Source organism: Lutjanus erythropterus, chromosome 6, assembly GCF_056507025.1.
Source record: "Lutjanus erythropterus isolate fLutEry1 chromosome 6, fLutEry1.hap2, whole genome shotgun sequence".
NCBI lineage: Eukaryota > Metazoa > Chordata > Actinopteri > Lutjaniformes > Lutjanidae > Lutjanus > Lutjanus erythropterus.
In genome coordinates, this window is record NC_139322.1 from 28,220,991 (window position 1) to 28,246,027 (window position 25,037).

Sequence of the window (25,037 nt, forward strand, 5' to 3'; positions counted from 1 at the left end):
TCTTACATCTTCAGGTTAACTGCATGTAAATTAAAAAACAAAACATTCTCACCTTCTGCAGGGAATCCAGAGTTAAACTTCTGTTGATTTACCGATTATAATGTCATCACCCTGCAATGCAGCATATCAAATAACATAACATATCAGATTAGATTGGATTAGATTGGACTGTTCTTCAATAAGATAGTAAAAAAAACCCAACCCATTGACAGAATGTCTTGGTTTAGGAAACAGCTCTGCAAAGAAAATCTGCAGTTTGCTGACAGAAAAAGTTCTTTCCAGAACAACGTATATAGTATTTAGGCTTTCTTCTCCACACTAACCCAACAGACATTCAGACCTTTTTCAAACCATCACAACTGCTCTCAGTACAGAAGCAGCAAGTGATCGAGACCATTTTGAGTCATGACCCATTTGTCTTCAGCTCACACACACAAACACACACTTCATCAGGTCTGACATCACTGTTACACCCTCACCTGTACCTGAGCATTAGCCAGATGTGGAGGTTTTGGGGTGACACCTGGTCTCTTTATAGTAATCACTGGAGAGCTGTTTCTCCTCAGGCTGGGGGTCCGACAGAGTGGTAGGCGGGGCTTTGAACTTTGGGATGCAAACGAGGACGAGTCGTCCACTACCTCTCCGCCGATGGCAGACAGGCAGCTGCGGTCTGAGCTGCTGAAGAGGTTGATGCATTCTGCAGATGATTCAGTGCTGTCCACTAAGAAACACAACAAGAAATACAACAAGAGACACAATGAAAGCTGAGGTTCAGGGTGTGAACACCAGATAGCGTCAAAATAAAGAATTTTCAAGTCTACGGTGGCTTTAGAAATGCTTTCACATTTTTAAATTTCATATTAATTGATGTTGATCATATAAACATGTACAGTACACAGACATAACAAGCTGTACTTTGTATTACCTTAGACAAAAACTTGTATATATGTTCTTTACAAGACAGTTTGAGACCATTTATTAGACTCTTATTAGGTTTTAGGTAATAAGGGACACATTACAACAGAACCGTACTGTAAAATAAAGTGAAATCAGAGGGCAGAGGAATAGTTTGTCTATGGGTGACAGAAGAGACGCCGCAGTATAGAGATGCTTCTGTCTTCTGGAAAAAAACCCCAAAAAAATATTTAACAAAAACCTAAAAGCAAACTCACGCAGAGGATGATGAACCTTCCATTGTTCACAGTTGCGATGAAGATGATGCTGATGAAGATGATGATTGTTGAGTTCGTTTTCAGTCACAGCCTCAGGGGAGGAGCAGACGGCAGGACTGGTCTCCGGCCCTTGCGACTGATTCCCAGGATAACCAGCAGGAGGCAGCGAGCCCCGGCCAGAGGAAGAAGATGATTGGCTAAGGGTGGTGGAGGCAGTGCTGCCAGAGCCAATGGAGTGTGGCCGTGGATAGTCTAAGCCCCTGTGTGAACAACACGCCACAGGGACTGACGACAGACATAGATAGACGTCGTCAATAAGAATTTAATGAGCAGGGTCAGTGAGCAATGAGGACACAAGCATGAGCTGTTATTTTAGGAAAATGTATTTGCAATTTTGCTATATTTAGTTACTCTGTGAGCCAGTTTTGTTTTGTTACACCAAATAACAAAATGTAAAAAATGTAAAAAAAAAAAAAAAAAGAAAAAGAAAAGCAATAAAACAATCTTTTAAAAAGTACGCAAACACGACTACTGCCATGCTAGCCACTCTGTGAGGCTGCACTTAAACACAATAATGCTGTGAGCTTATTGCTAAAAGACACATGCTAATATGCTTAAAACGTGCTAATCAGGGTTTCTCTGGGTCCTTAAAAAATCTTAAAAAGTCTAAAATCCCCAAATATGAAATTTGATTTTGACAGTTCTTCAGCTGATTGGATTGAGGTTGACATTTGTTATGAGGTTGAAGAAACTTCAGTCTTGCTCTTAATTCTTGCATGCATTAATTCTACAATTGCTTTTGCATATACAGTTCTTTGTAGCTGAGTGTTATAATTCTCTGGCTCACATTTTCCTTCATATCCTTTGGTTTTTTGTCAGTATGGTCATGGAATAGATCTTAAAGTGCATTCATAATGGTCCTAAAATGTTTCAAAAAGGCTGAAATCTAACTTATTGAAACCTGCAGAAACCCTGAAAATGTTGACCACTCATTTCTGTTTAGCATGTTAGCAAGCTACCATTTGCTAATTAGCACAGTTAATGATTAGATTTGCGGGAATTTGGCCATAAAACAAACAAACAAACAAAAAAAACAGTATTGGATATATTAAAAATTTAACCTGATGATGGTGGTAGATGAAAAGTCAGGGTATCAGGTTCAGGATAAAGCAAATTGTTTGGCAATCAATCTAATAGTAGTTGAAACACTTCATGTAAACGTCATGGTGAAAAGTCATGTCCTCACCAAAGTCAGTGGGATTAATCCCATGAAGACAATGAATGTTTGTGCCAAACCATCCAATAGTTGTTAAGATAGTCGACTGTGAAGCAAAGCTGTAGATCAACCAACCATTGCTAAAACACATTCTGATCTCATGGTTTACATGAAAAAAAATATTTGGAAATAAAAGATGAGGGAATATATCTGACATGTTGATTAAAACAATTTTATTGCTAAATGCATCATTTCTATACATAACTACAGTAGAGCAAAACAAGTTGAACAAGGAAAGTTGCTCTGAGTCTAATAGATGCTTTCAACTGTTGGTGATAGCTTTTACATTTGTTATCTTCAAAACAGTGGTTTAGATACGTTGTTTAAACTTGGGTCTTGTTTTTACAGCTGTTTTGTCTCGCTCTAATGAAGCTTTTTATAAAGCTGGACAAGCCCAAATATCTACAGTTAATCTGGTGAGTAACATGTTATCATCAACTAATAGGATTTATGGCACAAACATGGTTATGTGACGCCCTGTCCAGATCAGTAAATCTGGACACATACCAAAACATGTTTTTGTATTATATGAACAAAATGGTACTGAACTTGGTGTAAGTGTAAAATGTTTTCACCAGCACTGGGTGTGTTTTGTGTGTGCAGCTCCTTACTTCTGCCGGGCAGGACACAGCTGACAGCTCGGTCACAGATGGCAGCATCACTGGGCTGAATGTCCATGAAAGGTTTGCGGCCCATTCCCATGAAGACCCTCTCCTGCATACGCAGCTCTGGAACATACAAAGAATATTCACAACATGTTTTTTTTCTGCACTTTGTAAACCGTACTCTTAGGTAAGTGCATCATAAATCAGATATGTTGTAGTGATGATGTTACAACCTCGACTGTGCGCAGCCTGATCCCAGAGGATCTTCTCCAGATCGGCGGTCCAGGCTTTCTTCACCTCCACGCTGGAGGCCTTCAGGGTGTAGGTGTCCTCGCTTTTTCTCCTGCGGAACCAGATCTCAAAACACAAACTACTCACACTGGAGTTGTGGGTCATCCCGATGTCACTCGTCTGTGAGAGAAAACACAAACAGTGATTACACTGATGGAAAGTGATTAAAATGCCTGGTAGAATATACAGCAATAAACAGTTACTATAGTTTTGTTTTTTTATTGTTGAAAAACATGTAGTTTTAGTTTCGTTTTTAGTATTAGTTTGTCTCTGTATTAGTTTCACTAATTTTATTATAATATTGGGGTATTTTTAAGATTTAAGAAGTTCAGAATAGGTATTAACAACACAAACACAACACTTTGTGAGGGCAGTTCATTCAGTCATATAGACATCCTAGTTTCAACAAACATATGCACCAGCTTTCCAGTTATTTTTATTTAACTAATAACATTGGTACAGACCTTAAATGACTGCTTATAGACGTAAACATCGTTGCCAATATCTGTCCTCTTGGTCTTGCTGAAGAGGATGAGATCTTCGAAGAGAAAGATGCGGCGGACACATTTCTTCTTCCTAAAGAAAACTATGAACTCGTCCTGGCGAATCAGTTGGCCCTGCTCTTTTAAATTCACCTGATGAAAGTGCAGCAGAGTGACTGTTAGCTTCATTTAACTCCTGTGAATCACGTACATCTTATTTATCATTTTAATCTCTTACATCACAGTCCTGGATGGCGTCCATGGTGAGCAAATCATTGCCGTGACGCATCTGAAAGCGAACCAGGTCTGCAGCAGCTTGGATCTCAGTCTTCTCCCGCTCTTTCTCACCACTGGTCAGATCAGGCACGTACACACCCGGGCCACACACACTTTGTGCGCACACACTAGATGCGACCAGTGTGTCCTGGATCATGTCTTTTGGCCTGTAGGAGCCTGCCAGAGACAGCATGTCCTGCAGCAGGAGGCTGTACTTGCTGATTCTCTGGATTGGCCTCAGCAGGTAGGATGAAAGGTCCATTAAGTCCCCCAGTTCCTGCTGCTTCCTCTGTGAGGGGACACACAGTGACACGACCAGGGTTAGCTGTGTGATGACCACTGCAGACATCAGAGCTGCAAATGCATCCAACTAAACACATGGTCACTAAACAGATTTGTTCCAGATAATTCAGAGGGACGAGGCAGGAGCCAAGAGAACCCTCTTGGTGTGTGTGTCACTACAAACTCATGAGTAAACACTATTCAAAACACTCAGAGATTCAATTTAAGGCAAGACACTACAAATGAATGGGGCAAAAATTACTGCCCCACTTGATGAACGCTACATGAACACAATTATTTTTGTATTACAAGTTTTCTAATATTTTATTTTTAAATATGCAAGTAATGCATTATCTCACGAAGTATACACTAATGTGTATACATTTCCAAAACAGAAATTTGAAAATTGGATAAAGCCATGTTCAATATTATTTTTTCATTTGATTTTGTTGTCAAATTATAGTCAAAAGTTTTTGCAGAGGGAAATTAGGATATCAGTTTTTATCACTCCATAAATAAGAAAACACTGTCAACAGCCATAAAAATAATTTTTTCCATACATATTAACTGGAAATCACTATTTGGAGACACAATATCTAATCAAATCCTTGGCATCCTATACCTCACACCCTATATTTTATTGATATCTGTATTATAAAATAAAACAAACCTCTGGACTTATTAAAATTAGGAAAGTTGGGTGCTCCCATAGCTCAGTTGGTAGAGCGTTTGCCCCATGTACTGAGGCTGTTAGTTCTCTGCAGCGGTTGCTGGTTTGATTCCCGCCTGTGGCCTATTTGCTGCATATCACACCCCCTCTCTCTACCCCCTTTCCTGTCATGTCTTCAGCTGTCCCTATCTAAAATAAAGGCAAAAGCCCAAAAAATAATCTTAAAAAAAAAAAAAAAAAAAAAAAAAAAAAATTAGTAAAGTTTTCAAGGAACAGGCCTAAACCATGTCAGTTAAAAGGGAAAATGCAACTGTGCTCAATCACATACTACATTTACTAAGTATATTTAATTGCAGTGCTTGAATACAGAGATTCTTGCACTGTATAGTGGCTTCAAAATTCCCACCATTAAACTAAAAAACTTAGTTTTCATGCCAACTATTTTCTGCAATCCCACAATGCAATGCCTCACATTTCATTAATACAAAAATCAGTCATGCAACACTTAACTCATCAAGTCAGAAATCTCAATTTACTGCTCATTACAGAATAAATAACTGAGCATTTGTTATAAAGGAGGTAGTGAACAAAGCTGTGATTTGATTGACAACCTTTGTTTTGAACATCTTAGTCAAAATGAAAAATGAAGGAGAATACTGGGAGCATAAGGGTTAAAGTGCTCAATAATGGATGACAGATCAAGACTAAAAGGGATGTGGCCTGATGACTAGACCTGATTTAATTCTTTTTTTTTAATGGCTGTATTTCATGCAGGTGTGCAGATACAGAGTCTGAAAAATTTGAATTTCGAAGGAAGATGGAGCTCGTGTACTGCTGGAAGCACGAAATGAAAGCGATGTAAAACATCATTTAAAATGAGAAAGAGATAAAATGACCTTGAAGATGTCGTGGCGACGGTGTAGGATCAGGGCGTCTGACTGAGGTTTGTTCTTACTGTACAGAGCATACAGGCCAAAACTCTCACTCTGTGGAAAGAGCACAAATGAAACCATATCAAACGATTTATTAGTTTCAGTAGTTGTTAATAAGCCATGTCAACTTCTGGTCTCATCACATCTGGAGAAGAGTTCTTTATATTATGATTGATTTTTTTTCTCATAAATCAATCAATGTAAATTCCAACCATAAATATGCACAGTTATATTTATTACAGTGATCACTCACATGTCTGAGGAAGCAGCGGGCCACCATGGCGGGCTCCCTCTGGCAGGCCTCCAGCTCTGGCAGGAAGTAGTGGCTGTGGAAGTCATAAAGCTTCTCCAGGTTGCCGAAGATGACGCCTCGCTTGCCCCTGAGGTCCTGGGGGATGTCTGGTCTGTCCAGCAGGGGGAGGTAGTGGGTCAGGATGTAGCCCAGTGAGCGGACGTACTCCCTCTCTGTGAACACCAGCTCCTCCAGGACTCGCTGCAGCTTCCTGGTGACACAAACACAACAAATATCCACTGACACACACTGTTATCTCTAGTACACTACAGTACACGCATGCATTTCAATAATATATTGAATGATGCATTTATTGCTGATGGTATTTGTAAATAACTTAATTCACCTTTTGGTTACGTAATTAGAGAGGTTTCTTCATCTGTGCAAACCAAATAACATGAGGAAAGTGGTTTGGGGTGTTCTTTAGTGATGGGTAGACTGTCTGTCTGTAACTCATGTTTTTGATGAAAGGATATTAATAAAAGACGAATATCTAAAGCAGGGTCAATCATGTTTTTCAGACCATGGACTCCTGCTATACAGATGGAGCAGAGACCCCTATTACAGAGGCTTTCCAAAAAATTATCCAACAACAATTTGACCCCCTGCAGTAACTCTGAGGACCCCCTAAGGCTCACAGACCCACTGTTGAAGACCCATGATCTCAAGAGTAACTTGAAAATCAGTGTTTTGCTGCCCTCTCTGGGTGAAAAGCCTGTTTCACTTCTGACGCAGACCCAGCATCACCGCTAAAAAGCACACTTCTGACGACAACCAACACAGTGCTGGGGGCTCTGAAGTACGCCTGTACTTCACTGTGGCAAAATTGAGAAAATAAACTACTGGAAGTCAACAAAGACAAGATTTTCAGATGGAATCAAGTTATTCTTTAAAATTCTCATGATTTATCTTTGCTCTTTAGCTGGACCTTAACTCAGCAAAATGAAAAAAATACACATTTAAATACAGTTTGATATTTAATGAACTCAAAGGGAAAATTTTCATTGATGTTCAGTCAGTGTTGATGGTAATAAAATGATAATAAAGCAATAAGTTCCTCAGTGTGTGCCATACTGACCAAGGAGAGTTGAAGCCATGCTGGCACTGCCCACATGTACCAGGATGCATTGCACGCAAGCTTCTGACACCTACGACCATGTTGCTGTGCATCACCACCCTAGCCCATAGCTATTGTTGTGTTGGGCAAAACATAGTGTTAGGTTACAAAAATACTCATCTAGCCAGAGGTGAAGACTAGAAATCACTGTGACATTTACTGAACAACAAATTTTTCAGCTGGAGAACATATAAAAAAGTGGTGACTTTTCCCTTTAAGTTATGCATCATTCAATCAATTTTTGTTTACATTTAAGCAGATGACAGTGAGATGCTGTCATTTCACTCTCTCTACATGCACTGAAGAAACATTCAAGTGTAGATGAATTATCACCACAGGCCTTCAGGCACAAACAACACCTCCCTTATCCTACATGACAGATACTCTTCTATCACACTTATTTGAATTGCTTTAAGTTGTAGGCCTCATATAGACACAGATCAGCAAATTCTCATTATTAAGACGACTACAACTGACATCAAGATCTAAAAAATGTGACTGGGCTATCTCTGCTAATGACTGAGCCTATTAACTTTGCAAAGAGATACATAGATCTCACTATCTCATCAGCTGTAAACAGAGGGTCTGTGTCTGGCAGGCCTGTTCAGTAATCCATCCACACTGATGAGTAGAAACAGAGAAGTGAAGACAATCAGAAGAGACAATACCTGTAGTACTTCATTGTAAGCTTAGAGACAGAGAGGAGTGCAGGAAATCTCATTTAGACTCACAGGATTAGTCAAATTGAAGGACATGTCACTGAATTTTCTTCGTCACATCACAGATTATTATCTTGCAAGACAAATTTCTGATAATTCAGATATTTAATCAGTAATGCAAGTAATTTTCACCCATGTGTTAAACTTACAGGGCATCGCTGGCACTCTCCTGTGGACTTGCCAAACAAACGCCCCCCCCATATCTCCCGATGGGCAGGCTGGAGTGTTTGCAGCATAAAGTCCCGTTACCCCCCGCAGCCCCCTGGTTACTCAGGCAGGAGTCTTCTGAGCAGAAGCTGCCGTGACGGGAGATCTGGAACTTCTGAGCCTCCTGGAGGATCCGACAAGACGGTTGACCATGGTGCGAGCAGGATGATGGGGATCGAACCTGTTGCTCCGGAGGAGTGGACGACCCCGCCGTCGCTGCTGCTGTGGTGCACGAGTCCTGGCTCGCCGACCTCACCCCAAGACCTCGTCCCCATGGAAACCACTGGCAGCCGACTGTGTGGGACTGAGACAGAGCAGCGGCGTCCCTCTCACTCCTCGCCCTGCTCGCCTGCCTCCTCCTCGTCTCTCTTTCTCCTCTCCTCGATGACCTGTCATCAAATAATACAAACACACAAAAAATGAGTTAGAACTCAATGTGGATTCTCAAGACTTACACATAAGATAAAGGTCGTCAAGCCTTCAACCCCACTGACTTACTGATGAGCCAGTCAGCACAAACTTATGCTGTACATTAAACCTTTTTTTGTAATAGAAATTTTATGAAATTGCACATTTGTTTAATCATGAGATGTTATCTCATTAAATATGCAAAATTTGCATAAGTTTCCACAAGTTAATTTCATTTCACTGCCATATTAGAGTCAAAGGTTTTTTACAGAGGGAATCTCTTTTTATCACCTCATAAATCAGAAAATACTACTTTAACAGGCATAAAAAAACATTTTTTGTCATGTTTTAGGAATAAAATCAGGCTATGAATGATACCCAAACTCCTTTACAAAAATCTTCAGAATATAGATTTATAGAAAGTTTAGTGTGTGTGAGTGCTACTGATGTGGAGATTTGTGGACCAGAATATATATAAAAAATTTTTTTAAAGATATGTATTGTAAAATTCTATGCATTTTTATTGGAAACCACTATTTACAGCCACAGGAGTCCTTAAAAACTTTCCTTTTTTTTTGCAGTGTATTTAATGTATATCACGTATGAAAGGGCCATGCTGGGCTTACAACTTACATATTTGTACAAATTTCTCAGAATAAATCATCTGAAAATCTGTAGGGAAAGTCTTGTTGCAGTAAAAGGAATGAAAGTGTATATATGTAAACTGATAATCAGTTTCACTTTCACTAGCCTGAAAGAAAACATTTAATGAAAGCAAACTAGGCAAAAATCTTAGTAAAATTATTATTAGTGGCATTTCTCTGACTGGGAACTGTAGTCCTCTGTGACACTGTGCCTGGATACCAGCTCATAATAACCAACAAATGAAAAGTGGGTTACAAACTACATTAAATAAGCCATTGCAAAAAAGAAAACACTTTCTAACAACAATATTTCAGGACAGTTTGGAAATTACAGCAAACTAACTACTAAATCCCAGTCAAGTGAGAGAAATGGACCTTGAATTACCTCTGAGGTGACTGTGGAGTGACCTTTGACCCCTGGTTTGCTTCAGCTTCACTGGGGTCCTCAGGTTTGACAGTGACATTACAGCAGGCTGCAGTTGTTAAATTGGTGCTATTGCTGCCCAGAATCGGCCTTCTCTTCCCTAAATCCACCTCTCCTGCCATGATGCCCTCCCACTGTGGGTGCCGAGGCCCAGGAGTTGACTGCACTACCAGGCTCTGGCCACCGGGGGACGCTGTTTGAACATTAGTGCTCACCACGTCAACATAATGACGTTCACACCAGCTGCTGGAATCTGGTTGTTGGTGGGACCCCTCTTCCACATCATGCATCCTCTCTTGAAGTTGTTGTCGGGCCTCCTGGCATCTCAGCCAGGCCATGTTCCAGACCCGCATACCCCTGGAGCCCCGCAGGGTGCTGGCCTGAGCCTTCACCTCCTGAAACCTCTCCACGCTGAACTGAAGGAACCTGTCCTGGAAATTCTGTAGGACAGAGCCGTCATTGGCTGATAGCAAAACACTGGTGGTAGCTGGAGCTGAGGCATGTTCTGCATGGGTATCAGACGGGCAAAGAGACGCAGTGCTCGGCCGGGACTCCTGGTTCTGATGTTGTGTTAGCTGAGCATTTGTTTGATTAACAGTTGCTGTTGTCAGGTCCTGGTCTTGGATTGTATTGATATAGAATTGATTCTGGTCCAGGTACTCAATGCATTCGCTGGCCAGAGCTGTAGCCTGTTTGGACATTATAGAGGATTTCTTTTATTATTATTACACATAAGAACAAAAATGCTCATACCTTTATACTGTTGCTATTTAACTACATTCATTTGAAAATGATATTTGCAAAACTTTGAATAATGATGTGACACCAACCTGCTCACAAAAATCACACACGTTGACCATGATCTGCAGCTCCCTGCCACACGCCTCTGCCCTGCACAGAAAGTCCTCCAGGCCTGACTTGAAGCTGCTGGCTAGAGTCCTGAACGCCTCCGTCTCTGGGTAAGAGAGCCCGCTCTGCTGGAGCCGCTCTGCTTCTGACACTAACGTAATGGCATGGTGCCTTCGGTCCTGGATGGAGGAGATAAAAACTCAGACAGGTGCACAAACAAAGAAACACAAACACAGAGACAGAGACAGACGGACAGCGGGAAGAAAAACGTAGACTCACATTAGCTTCAATGAGGAAACCAGTGAAGCTGTTGAGGATCTGCTCCATTCTGTCTCCAGAGTCCTTGACTGATTCGGCCTCCAGCAGGTGGCGCTCTCCCTCCACATTAATCCACTGTTGCATCTGCAGGAATGGAAGACACAAAGCAGTATTATGTATGTAGAATGAGCATATCAAGGATATGATGTACATGTGGAGATTAATTTCTTTTAAAGTTTTTAAGTCTTTCATCTAATGTTACTTAATTTACTTTATAGTTTATATACAGTCTTTTATTTTGTCTACAGTCACTATGCTTGATATTTTATAAAGGATGTGTGCATGCTGTACACATGGCTGTTTGCTTATTTTTGTTTACATGTTTATCTGCTTTTGATTATGTGTATGTTTAGAAACAGTGGCCAATATAAGACCAAACTGTTGCTGTTTGCATATACAACCATAGTATTCAAGTAGTCTGTTTACACTGTTCATTTCAGTTTTTTTCATACACAACAACATATAGCAAAAATTCCTGCCACTGCCTCTGTTTGCCGTGTGCACATTATTACAAACTTCAGGTTGATAAACAACTTTTTAGGCTGTGATTTTGCAAATTTATCCAAAAAGTGACAAGATCACCAAATGCGAGCCAACAAGAACTTGTATCAAGTGCACAACACTCTGTGACGCTGCGTGATGCAGGACATAAGACACCACCCTGGGGTGAAATACCAAGTTTTTGGGGAGTTCCTTACAGACACAATATCTAATCAAATCCTTCGCATCCTGTACCTTATATTCTATATCCCCGTATGGTGGATGTTTTTGTTCACTCGTCTGAAATTTTATGGAAGCAAACTGTGCCAAAATCTCAAAATTGCCCAGTACATGAAAAAACAGTTTATACTAATAAATGTTTATTTGAGCATTATCTAGTGTTTGGACTTTTCCAGCACCCAGCACCTCTTATTTATCACTAGTGTTTGGGGGAACATATTACAAAGTGACTGCAAGAACTAGCACTGCTGTCACCTGTCACCTGAGGGGACTCTGAAGATGAATTTTTTGCATTTGAAGCAGAGGACAGACAGGCTACGGTCTCGGCAGACACAGAGATTATGGAGTCTCTTAAGTGGGGTTTCAAGATGGATGTATTGAACAAATTCCCCATGATCAAATATTTATTTGAGTCAATGCTCTAGCAGCATCCAGACTAGTGTGCCTGTGGAGAGGTGATTTAGCTCTGGAAGTGTTGTTAGAGAAGCCAACTATAAGATGTGTTTTGAAAAACTTCTCCTGTGTTATAAAAGAGTAAACTTCAGAGAACACTGGTTTAGTGAGTCTTTGTGATTTGACAAGATGACATGAACTGGCATGATGAAACATGATGTACTATATGCTAAACAAACCTGTGTATTATTGTTTTCATAGCAGCAGCTGTGAGATCATCAGGATACTATAACCATCCTGGTAATCCCTGGCAATGCAAAAGTACTCTAACAAGTTACTTTTCTCTGTAGGTAACACTAACAGAATTTTAATAGCAGTAATCTTGTAGTGTAATGAGTTAAATTTAGAAGTAACACTTCCCGATCCTGTTTATCTTGTGCATGTGTGTTGCTTCTGTAAACTTGCTGTATGTTATCATAATGCACCTGCATGAAGTGTCCCTCCATTTCTCTGAGTTGCAGCAGATACTCCAGGTGTTCCAGTGACATGTTGGACCTCTGTACGAGGACGTGAGCCTGCTCCTCCACCTGGTTGTACAGGCTGGTCACAGAGTCCACTGCATCACTGCATGAACGAAATAAATAGCTCATACAGTAGGCTTAAGAAAAATAAATATGAAGATGAAATCAATAGCTGGTGTTAACGTAGAAGATCTGAATGGAGGATAAAGCAGCATAGGCATAATTTAGGCCCATACACCAACACTGGCTTAAGGCAGCTTACTGTGACACACAAACATTTAACTCCTTTAGCTTTTGCTTTTTAGATTTCGCGAAAGTCAGGTTTCAAGTTTTATGTCCACATTTTGATCTCAATTAAAATATATGATGGTGTGTCCTCCTCAGTAAGACAATAAACTTCTTTTGGAATATTTGCGTCTGTCGTGTGTATCTGAAGTTGCCTGCTAAATCAAATAATGATCTGACAGTGTGCTGCAGCTGCAAGCTTTAATCATTTCTGCAAGCACTTTTGGTGTGGTGGTTGGCAGGATCATGTTTAGTCAGGGCTTTTATTTATTTTCAAGCAGCAAGAATATCCTATCACAGGGTATCTGAGGTCATGTACACAAGTTTACGCCAGAAAAGACTGTAAAGCCAAAATACCTGGGTTGATGTGTACATATACATGTAAATATAGCAGGTGTGAGCAGGTGAGAGTGTGTGTTTACCTGAGATCCTCACAGTGGGGGTATTTTAGGTCACTCTCCTTCCTCAACCTGGCCAGGATGGCCCCGCCCTCCCTCTGCAGGCTGACCAATCGGCTGTCCTCCAGTACATCCCTCATCAGAGTCCTCTGGTCCATCATGCACTGCTGCACAGTCTGTTAAACAAACAACATTTTAAGATCAACAAATAACAGAATAACTCCTTCATATAAACAGTGTTATTAATATGAGTTTAGTACTAGTTTGTGTGGATATTCTTGAAAGTTTTTTTTATTGTTTTCGTTCTTCAATCAATCAATCATTCAATCAAAATTTATCTGTATAGCACCTTTCATACAGGTTAGTGCAACTCAAAGTGCTTCACAGATGATTGACAAACCACTAGTAAGATAACACAGGTGTAGACTGCAATAGTAACAAGATAAAAATAATAAAATGGTGACAATGACATACAATAAAATATACCTAAAAGCAGTGATAATAATATTAGATAAAACCTCAATTAAAAACGAGATAAAATTATAACAAGATAAATAAAATTGCTAAAAGGGATTAAAAAGGCATATAAATACTAATTATTAAGTAACATAGGTTTAAATAAAATAAAACAGAATAAAACAATACAATATAAATACAGTAAAATATGTGTGCAAAATAAAGTAAATATTATCTTTAAACCATTCTTAACCAAAAGTTGTGCTGAAGAGGCAGGTTTTAAATTTGTATTTAAAAATGTTGACACTGTTCCAGCGCCTCAGAGCATAAGAGACAAAAGCTGCCTCTGCAAAGGATTTAGACCTGCACTTCAGAACAATTAGCAGATTCAAACTCAGGGACATGAGGCACTGTGCTGGTTCATACATTTTGATCCTGCGAGATATATGTCAGTGCAAGACCATGATGTGCTTTAAAAAAATGAGATAAGAATTTTAAAATCAATGCAGAAACTGACGCAAATAACAACACGGTAGCATTATGGTACCTGTACAGTGTCCGTCCTCTGGGGCTCTTCTAATTTACTGATGGCTCTCAGAAGGAGGCTCGACGCCTCGTGAAGATCAGACACAAACGGGAAGAGTTTCTACAGAATGAAAGATGTGGACACGAGCAAATCACGAGCAGTGAAGAATCAACTTGTGGACTACTTGATTATAGAGGAGTCAGAGAGAGAGACAGGTAATGTACTGACGTGTCTGTCTCACCTGGTGCAGCTCCATCCAGTCACAGTGGCTGTGAGACAGAGCGCCGTCCAGACAGGAGCTCAGCTGATTCACCTCCACCAGCTTCAACAAGGCTTTCATTGATGTCACCACCTCAGTCTGGAAACACGTTATATAAATTACAGAGACCTTTCTTATTCATTTGCTGATTGTCAACTGTAACTTCACTTTTGCTCTTTTCATTTTCATTTAATATAGCTACTGTAGTGCGGAAATAAACTTAAATAAAACTTCTCAGCTCATATTCTGTTTTGTAACCAAAATAATATTTGAGCAACAAGAATGGAGGGACCAGTAACTTCTTGTTTCTGTTTTGTTTCAAGGTTTATAGGTCTTCAACTATTTTGTTTTGCTCATACTGAGTTATTTCTTCTTCCTGTCCTCTTACCAAAACCACCTTCCCAAGAACAATTAATTACAAAGTGTATATTCAAATGCTCAGTATGGGCACAATTCTCCTGATTGTGGTTCTCAAACAAACTAAAGTCAAAAACTTTGATAACTTCTTAAAAATCCTTAATAAACATGAAGACTTTACCAAAAGGAGTAAGGTATTTTTCAAATTGTATACCTAAATTCAGTAGAAATGATTATTTCCATCCCTTTGTATGCATCATGAAACCATAAATTTTCAAGTTAAACAATTAAACAAAAGTATTTGATTTGTTTGGTTTGACAACTGATCAACATTTTAGCCAATTAAATGCAAAATGTCTGATAGTAAATACATCCAAAGCCCTGTTGTGGCTCCTTCCTTTACTTTGACCTGCTCATGGCACTAGTTGAAAAGTTTTGTCGGAATCTATCCAATATTTGTCATGAGATTTCACTCAGAGCGTCATTAGAATTCATCCTCTCAGGGCAGTGAATGTCAAATTTTCATGGTAATCCATGTCCTCAAGATATTTTAGCGTGGACCAAAGTGACGAGCCAACAAACAAACCAAATGACCTTGTCATCCCTCGAGTCACACTGTTAGCATGTCTGAAAACACACAGCACACGCAGCGTGATATAATAATGACTGTAAAGGTTGAACAAGCTGACCTGGATGCCGGGACATCTCTCTGGCCGAGGGCTGCTCTCCTTGTCCACCAGCAGGATGAAACTGTTCACTGCCTGGGGAATCTGCTCCTGCAACAGTTTAACACTTTAATCAATCCTTCTTAACTACATTCATGAATATGTGATTTTGATTTTCAACCTTTTATTGATAATAACAGAGAAATCAGAATACAACCCAACATTTTTTTCCAGTTTTATACAGTAAATAAGTCTGATATCAATGCCAGAAAACTGTATAAGTCAAATGCAAATTTGAATTATAAAGTAATTTGATTGATGAAAAACATCCTGTTTATTATACAATATATTGTCTTCTGATTACAAACAAGTGAAGCAAAAATCATTTGTCACATTACACAGTAATGAACCTGACGTCTGGATATGCTGTTTATGCTCAGGAGCTGATACATTATTCAGCATTGACATTTCACTCAGAGTTTATCGTCTGTAAACTGCAGCACTCCCCGGCCCTCCAGTCAGGAGTAAACACCCAAACAGCAGTTAACTCGGATCTGCTGCAGTCGGCTGCACTGCAGAAGTTTCTGTATTTACCTGAAAAGTCATCAAGGCCTTATAGAGCTGTGGTTGAGGATTTGTCTTCTTTGCATCGAAAATGAGAGTCAACCCAGCTTCTCTGATTTCTCTCCTGGATACCAGGAAGAAAAGGCATATTAGTTTTAATCCAAGCATTAATACTATAAGTTGGAGTGAAGTTTTGTTTTTGTTTTATTTTAATTTCATTTTGTTAAATTATCTATAAACCATTTAGATACAAAAAAAAAAGAAACTGCTGGAAAAATATGAACATGGTGGTAAAAAAAAAAAAAGACTTAGAATCAGCACACAACAGTAACCATGATCAAACTGATTTGACCACAAAAATGCTGAAACTTCCCTCCAGTATGACTTTAAATTCACAGTTTGTTTGTTTCACATCTGGTTAATTAATTTGTTAAATGATTCATTGATTCAGTGGCTCATGGCTGTTACCTGGTAATAGAGTAGAAGTAGAGCAGCATCTTGAAGAGCTCCTGGCTTGTTACAGATGAACTCCATCCCCGGTGGTCTCCATAAAGCTCAACTATCGCCCTGCCTGTCTTGTCTCTGCCACCTGAACATAGATCAGTCAAACTATTAAAGTACAATTCTCTGTGAAAGGTAAAGTGAGACTGGGAGGGTCAGAGGTACTGCAGGTAACCAGGTAAGTAAAAACAAATTTTGTGTTCCCAGAACATTCTGAGAATGTCCCCGCTTGTGCAAAGGATGCTGCTTTGTAATATTCCCAGATTGGATTTTAGTTTATTTTAGGGACCATTCAGGACATTGTGGGAACATTTACTGTAGAAGACCATTACTGCAGGATGCTCCCTCTACGTCTCTACAGTACGTTCCTATAACATCCACAAAACATTCAGTGATATTAGAGGAACTTCTAGGGGACTAATCAATATTTTTTTTTGTCCTATTTAGGTCCTTGCATCATGTTCCCAGAACAGTTTGAGAACATTTACATCAAATTACAGGAACATTTGCAGAACCTTTAAGTGACTAAAAAGTAGACCATTAAATAGCCATGATCAGCCTTGTTAAAAAAAAGTAAATCAATAATTACCTTTACAAACTGATATACTCTTAAATTAACTTCTTTGTGTAAACATCAACTAAACTTATGATAAATTTTCTTCTTGCTCTTCTTTTGTATAACTGATATCATGTAATCTAAATTTTACACAGTGTCCTCTTAAGCACTGTGAAGAGCTTTGCAACTTATGAAAAGCTACCAAACAATGCATGTGGATTAATGTGATTGTCACGGTTGTTTGATGGTATTTACTGTATTTACCTGTGAGAGATGCTACTCCTAAGTAGAGGGGGTGGGCTCTGGGGTCTGGGGATCCCAGGGGAAGGTGGTCCGGTCTGGGACGAGCAGAGGCACGCTGGGAGACCATCTGTGTGTCTGCTGCTGGAGGTGGATTTGTCTGTGACGGTTGCATCTGATGGCCATTTCTACTGGTTATGGAGGTACTGACAGGCTGAGCACCATCTGCAGAAGTGGATATGTCTTGTTGTAGTGAAGCTGAAGAATAATTTTAAATTTTCAATAATGAAATGAACCTAATAAAACCTCCACGCTAAAGATCAAATTAGTTTATTACATGGTTTAGCTGAATACTTGATTTTGACTTTGATTCTATGATTATTTCTGTATAAGAGACCCTTGCTATAGACGCAATTCTTATAAGAGACTCAATGAGTTCATCATAACATTATAAATTTGTCCTTATTGAATTCAATTGCATTACCTTTATTTTTACTGTGTCATTAACACTTTTTGTTTATGGGATATTCATGCCAACAAAAACATACTGAATTGAAATTAAGTCAATTGAACTGAATTGACTCTTGATGACTTGTGGGAAGCAATTAAGTAATTTTTAATGAATATTTTGTGTTATTTTTTAGTAAGTAGCCGTGTATTCAGGATCATGTACAGCAAACAGGTCACTATTGCAAAATAATGCATCACTCTATCATGTTTTATTTTGAAATATTGACCCACTTGCTGCACATTATCCCTCACATAGAACATGTAACATGAGCATCATTCTGCACCTGGAATGACCATCTTCCTCCTGTTGATCTTGGGTGAAACCAGTCGAAAGGCGGTGCTGTTTTTACATTTAACCACATGCAGCTGGGGGATCGCTGCGCAGGACTCAGTGTTTTCTCTTCTTCTAACATTTTGACCTTCAACAATGACCAGCTCACACTTCTCTGAGGTGTCCACCACAGCTGTGGACAGGGATGAACATCTTCCATCTGACAGGGACTCCCGTCTGTTCTGTGGTGCAGAAACACACTTTGAAAAGTTTGGATTCACTCCTGTGGAAATGGTTCTACTTTGAATCCTTTCATGGGGCGTGGGGATTATATTCATTGCCGAAATTTCACTGGACATAAACGGCAATCCTTGGTGTTTGGCAGGGACCATGTCTGACTGTTTAGGATCATTTAAGCCTGACAAAGCTCTGTTATTGTTCATCCTCACTCCTGCTGCTAAATTTGTCCCGTTCACATTGTGTAAGTTACTTGTCTTGGAAGATTGTGCATCCCTTCGTTCTTTAAATGGCAGAGTCATCCTTTCAGTTGTCTGATGTGGTAGCCCACCACATTTTAAAACATTCGTTCCCCTGTAATCCACACAGGGGGCAGTGTTTGTATCTCCTGGTTTCCAACATGGAACAGTGTTCTTCTCTCCTGACTCCTTACAGATGGAAGGAGCCTGGTGCTGCATCCCTGGATCCAACCACACTCCTTGAACATTACACCATGGATTATCTGTGTCAGTCACTCTGTTGTCATCACACTGTGAGAAATCCCCATCCTCCTCCACCACGGCCAGTGTGTTCCCCCTCTCCTTCTCCTGTCCGAAGGTGACAGGGTTTTGTATAGCAGCTTGGTAGGAGTCTCTGTATCGACATCGCAGCTCCTGAGCTCTGGAAACCTTCCCACCTTGCCTTCTCCTCATGCATGGGGTGCAGGGTTTCTCTGAAAAGCGGACAGTGCGGACACACTGAGAAGAGTCAAGGGAGTCAGGGTGAGGGTGATGGACTTGGGAATGGTGGAGAGCTGACGGAGGTCCCATTTCAGCAGACACATTGGGCCTTACCGATACAGCAGCCTCTGATAAAGAATGACTTTGTGGTTTGGTTGGTAACTGCATATGTGCTTGTGACTGAGCCTGAGGTGTCATCTGTGTGTTTGGCTGTCTTTGTGTTTGCCTGTACGGCTCCATTTGTGCATGTGGTTGCATTTGTGCTTGTCTGTGCAGATATCTTTGCATTTGTGGTTCTAATTTTTGTTGTTCTTCAGTTGCTGACTGAGCTCTGCCAAAAAGCATAGTTGCCTGCAGAATATCAATGTATTCCCCTTCTGCAACAATGTCGCCTGCTGGCCCACTTCTGCTAGTATCTTTAATGTTGGTATCTTTATGTTTATCTTGCCTTGTATTTTCAGAAGGGCTTACACTCTTATCGTCACTTTGGCACGTATTTGTATTTCCACTTGCAGGGGTGCAGCTGTCCCATGTATTAGGGGACACCCAGCCAATAGGCTTAGGCTCTGTTTCTGTTTCTTTCACTTTGACCAGCCTTGATGAGGATGAGGAAGCAGCTCTAGTATCCACCAGACAGAGAGAGACAGCGATGCCGTGCTTTGCTGGACATATTCTGGTCTCCACAGAGAAGGCAGTGGGAGGTGAAGACGATGTTAAAATTGAATTTTTAATGGTTACAGGATACTGTTTTGGTTCCTTTGAGGGAGAAGGAGTAAATGAAAGATTTGGAGTGTTCTCAGGAAGACGAGGAAGAGGTGGAGGATGAGGAAGCGGAGGTGGTAAAGGAGGATATGAAGGAGGAGCAGAGGCCATGCTACTCCCAGCGCACAATGGCACGTCCACAAAATCAGGCACAGCCACCCGTTCCCATGGTAACCTCACCACGCCCTGCTCAGTGGCCAGCAGGCACTGGCTGAGAGGCATTCCATGGCGGCCCTGGTTGATCTCCTCTAACCAGCTGTGGCTGAATATACAAGGATAGGACGTTTCAAGGATGGGGGTTTCCTCGACTACCTCCACTCTGAGCCCCTCCTCTTCCAGGAGGCTACAGACCACGATGCGAGCTGACTGGTCACAGAATGGTGCCACTTGGAGGTAAAAGTCGCCTGGTTGAAGCAGCAGGGGGTTGATGGGAGCAAGATGGACGACAACTTGGTCACGCAAGCATAGAGGCCAGCCCTCACACAGAAACAGTACATCAGAGAACTGAGCCTAAAGGAGGACAAGGACAAGGTATTCAGAAATATGAAGCATATCAATACTTTTATCATGACATTAAAGGGATAGTATGAATTATTAGAACTGGGGTTATTTGAGGTATTTAAACATAGTTAGTGTATTACCTACAATAGATGCAAGTTGAATCGCCCTCAGTTAGGAGAAGCAGAGAGGTGCACCAGTACATAAGCTAAGCAATGAACCGCTGTCAACAGGGTCAGCAATAAAACATATTTTAGCGGCATTAAAAAATGACCATCCAATAAAACAATATCATTTTAAGTGGATGCTATATTTAGAATATTTTCATTGCTTTATTTTGTCATCAGACAGCCATTTCTGATGTGAAACTGCTGTTACATAAGACAAATATCACTCTATCAGTCATTTTAGCTCACAGAACACTGAATTTGTTTGTCTACCACTGCCTTTGTTTGTGTCACTATGTGACTTGGTAAATTTGAGCTGCCCTTTTAAAACACAAAAGTCATACAATACAAACAAAACAGCCGATCAGTAACGAGTGGTAGACAAGCAACTCCTGTGTTCTGCAAGTTAAATTACTGATTTCACCAATGCAGTTGGTTGAGAGGTGATGGGAGAGCGTGATATCTGGCCTATATAACAGCAGTTTCCAGATGAAAAAGGCTGTCTTGCAGCAAGTTAAAGTGGTGAAAAGGTTCTAAAAATAGACTTAAACTGATAGTGATTTTTTTTTACCTTTTCTAAGTGGCTAAAATACCTTTTGTTGCTGACCCTGTCCACAGCAGTTCACTGCGTAGCTTCCCTGCTGGTGCGCTGCTCTGTTTATCTTAACTGTGGGTGTGCCAACTGCCATCTACTGTAATTCATACACTATTAATATGTACCTCATACAGGCACACTTCACATAATCCAAATCATCCCTTTAATGAAAGTAATAAATCTTGCCCCTTTAGACTCATTCACAGGACAGCAACTTACACATGCAGCCTGCTGCACAGTGTCTAAGATGTGCTTGGCTGGGACCAGAAAGTCCAGCAGGCAGCGCAAAGCATCTCCCTGATAACGACTATCAATGATCTGGAAGAGCTGGCTGAGAAGGGTTGGGGCGGTGGCCTCGAAGGGCGGGTACAGCACCGACAGCAGGTTCTGGATCGAGCCCTCCAGAGAATCAAGGTTCTGAAAACACACAAGACAAAGCACACATTGTTAGAAAATATACACAAATGTAGTATAAAATAAAACTGATAATAATGACACTCCCCTTGATTATCTAGAATAGGTATGAGGCACAATGTCTAGAAATATATAAATAAAACTAAAGATGTAGCTATTTAGATGGAGTTATTTTCCCTGTCACGCTATGCCGTTTGGGTCGATTTGGTGTTACTAAAGTATGCCAAAAACGGCCCCCAAGTCTTACAGAATTTCTTCTCAGAGCCACTGACTGAGAAGCGTATCATCTCCAATTTAAGGCAGAACATTATGTCTCTGACTGAAGCCACTGACAGTGTGAGCAGGACAACATCCTGCCATTTGAGCTGTGTGTCTGGCCAAGAAGAGTGAAGCAAAGACAACCATGTGGTGCTCGGCAGGTGTCAGATGAGGATCGTCTCCATCAGAAATGCCAAACAGAGTTAGGGTACAGGTTTAGATTCCTTGAGATACTTTATTTTCAATATGATGCAGAAAATGCTCACTTTTGAGAAGCTGGAACTAAAACCTTAATAAATGAGAGATAATTAATTGTTAAAATTTCTGATTAATTTTATTGTTTCTGCTGGCGATCAGGCAATTGAAGTAATTAAAGGGTCAGTTTAATGGGAGAAACTATGGTGGCCATGAAAATATGAAAAGGCCATATCTAGAGCCAGTGTTTAGTCTGTCCTTTCTAGGCTACTGTAGAAACATGGTGGCGCCTCAGAGGAAGAGGTCCCGGACCTTGTGTAGAGATAAACAACTCATTCTAAGGTAACAAAAACACAATGATTCTTATTTTCAGGTGATTATACACTGATGAAAACTTACATGAATATTATATTCAATTTTATCACATATTCTGCCAATAGATCACCATAAATCTTACCAATTGACCTTTAAATCTCCTGAAATGTACAGTAATGTTACACACCAGGAAACCTGGAGTCAGTCACGTTCATCTCACTGGCGTCTCACACAGTAAATTACACAGGACTTGTCCTCAACCTCATGACCCGTTGAGAGAATAGCTGCACAAACACAAACACTATGTGCTCGTCATTAAACATATAGTCAGCCAGTCTGACAGCAAACATCCAAGTAAACACAGTGTGTGATGGCTGGTCTCAAGGCTAGCTAGCTCCTGGTTTATGGTTTCACATTCCCTTTGACCTGAACTCATGGCCCGCTACCCACTTTTAGGCCCTGCTTTATTTAGCCCAGCAAAGGCCACGGCAGCAGACCTCCGGGGTTATTGTATATACATGCATGGCTGAGGCTCTGGGGGAGATATATGGCATCAGGAAGGCTGATGTGTGAATGTTGCTGTGCTTTTTCCTCTTCAGGAAATGTGTTCAGTGTCAGAGATTAGATTGTTCCAGTCAGTGTGGGAGAAAGAAACAAATTAGATGTGGAGATTCTTCAAAAAACGTTTAAAAAAAATAGATAAATAAAAAACATTAAGATCTGTCTGTTATGAGTAAATTAATCATTGAAGTTAACAGAAGAGTTCAACATTTTGGGAAATACATTCGTTCACTTTGTGGCAGAGTTAAACACACAATATGTAAGTTCTTCCACTTAAGGTCTCAAACATTCAGACAATAACAAAAGACGTAGTTTGATTATGTTGAGAAGCAGCGTGGGATCATGGGACAACGACCATTTAATAGAAACTAAAATACATTACCTCATCGGTAAACATGACTTCTGCTTGAGCCATATCGGATAGATTTTCGTCTGCAGTGGTTGTCTTTTGCTAGTGGACGCTTAGAAGCAGAACTTACATATCATGCTTTGAAGTTTTATTCATGTTGTCATATGTTTAAATTAGAAGATCAATACCAGTCTCATATCTGTTTGTTAAAATCATTCCCAGCTGTGCTAAGAAGAAGAAAGACAGACGTGGATGTACGGAGTTGCAAACAGAGAAGGGTGTGTTAGGGTGTGATGAATTATGTCCCCTCAGACTAACACTGGCTCACTGCCTCACCAGCTCTGCTATCTGATTCTGCACCTTGAAAAGGAAAACATAGCACTAAAGACTGATGGTATCTGCGCTATATTACAAGTGGACTTTCTCTCATCTGTGTATACATCTTTATCGATCCTTATACATCTGCTTCTGCCTATTCTCGTTTTTCTCTCAAGCAGCAATGGTTATCCACCGTCTCTGTCCTCTCCACTGACACTATGATCTAAAAATGCTGGACTCTCAGCCCCCACAGCTCCAGAAACAACAGTGTGACTCACAGATTTCTGGTCAGTCCTGCCCCACCCTGCTGGGACAAAACACAGTGATGGTCATCCTGATAACATGGAGGAAAGGCAGGAGGAGAAGGAGGAAGAGGAGGAGGAGGAGGAGGGGGGTAGTCAGGGAGGTCAAATACGAGGAGGATGAGGATGGTGGCAGGCTCAGAAGCACAATATGTACTGTAAGCAAATTCAGTTCACAGTTCATAAAACTTTAATTAAATGCTTTGGCATCCTGAGACAATGAGCACCTGCTTCATCAACTCTTAAATAATGTCAGGGTCTTTTCTCAGTTGTCAGTGAGGGAGGTCTGGGAAATCAAATGACTGTGACCTTAAGAAGAAAACTAAATAGTGATGTTGGGTTGGGCTCTCTGTCAACAGTGATAAATGAATAAACATGCAAAGGACAGGAAGCCTGTGAAGTGCTTATAAAATGTTAAACTTAACACTGCTGGTAATATGAGACATCACCAGTTACTATGAAGGCAGACCTGCTGTTTCCAGCATACATGCTGTGTTGAGTGTGTTCTTTATGTGTTTATGTGTGTATCTGTGTCCAGTATGTGGTGCATAAGTGGGCTGTATGGACCCGTCCGTCTGGCCGGGTCAGCATACTGTTACAGAAGATTCACACAGCTCTATATAAACACTCAGATCTTCCTCTCACTCAGAGAGACGCTCACATTACTGTGGATAAGATGTCCCAGTGCGGGAGCTGGGGACAGTTTGAATATCTCTGTCCAGTATCATTATGAAACAGAAATAGTCTTTGCACATTCCTGATGTCAAGCAGGTTCTTGCCTGGACAAGAACAAAATATTTAACGATGAAAAAAAGGAAAGCACGCATGGTGACTTAATACATTCTTGTGGAACCTTTATTTCCTGCTGTGTGTTTTCAACTGTGACATTGACTTTTTTTTTTAGGATGTTTTTGGGGCAATTTGCCTTTTCCATTTGATAGTATCTGGTAGAGAGTGACAGGAAAGGTGGGGAGAGGGGGAGGTGATAACATGCAGCAAAGGTCCCTGCCTGATTTGAACTGAGGATGTTGGGATTACATGGTGCACATCTTAGACCTTTAAACTAGGTCACCAGGATGAGCCCCACTGTGCCATTAGATAGCACCCATGTTTGGAAAAAAAAACAGTTTTCAGTCCTGGTAAATGATGTGGACAAACTAC

General features: G+C 40.5%; 1 protein-coding gene across 1 annotated transcript in view; it reads right to left on the reverse strand.

Annotated features, from left to right (window-relative positions):
* LOC146325468 (pleckstrin homology domain-containing family G member 4B-like) overlaps positions 1-25,037 on the reverse strand; it is a 39,794-nt gene that overhangs the window by 3,173 nt on the left and 11,584 nt on the right. Inside the window, exons 2-24 of the mRNA XM_084721519.1 lie at positions 21,384-21,581; positions 18,200-20,414; positions 17,430-17,630; positions 16,577-16,697; positions 16,139-16,232; positions 15,569-15,655; positions 14,505-14,621; positions 14,285-14,383; positions 13,306-13,457; positions 12,563-12,701; positions 10,926-11,048; positions 10,628-10,825; positions 9,759-10,486; positions 8,264-8,710; positions 6,240-6,489; positions 5,951-6,040; positions 4,065-4,391; positions 3,809-3,979; positions 3,287-3,464; positions 3,060-3,176; positions 1,173-1,457; positions 486-721; positions 53-111 (exon numbers count right to left, since the gene is read on the reverse strand). Coding sequence (XP_084577645.1) covers positions 73-111; positions 486-721; positions 1,173-1,457; positions 3,060-3,176; positions 3,287-3,464; positions 3,809-3,979; positions 4,065-4,391; positions 5,951-6,040; positions 6,240-6,489; positions 8,264-8,710; positions 9,759-10,486; positions 10,628-10,825; positions 10,926-11,048; positions 12,563-12,701; positions 13,306-13,457; positions 14,285-14,383; positions 14,505-14,621; positions 15,569-15,655; positions 16,139-16,232; positions 16,577-16,697; positions 17,430-17,630; positions 18,200-20,414; positions 21,384-21,581 — 6,612 coding nt within the window. The 3' untranslated portion in view covers positions 53-72. The remainder of the gene's footprint in view (positions 1-52; positions 112-485; positions 722-1,172; positions 1,458-3,059; positions 3,177-3,286; positions 3,465-3,808; positions 3,980-4,064; positions 4,392-5,950; positions 6,041-6,239; positions 6,490-8,263; positions 8,711-9,758; positions 10,487-10,627; positions 10,826-10,925; positions 11,049-12,562; positions 12,702-13,305; positions 13,458-14,284; positions 14,384-14,504; positions 14,622-15,568; positions 15,656-16,138; positions 16,233-16,576; positions 16,698-17,429; positions 17,631-18,199; positions 20,415-21,383; positions 21,582-25,037) is intronic.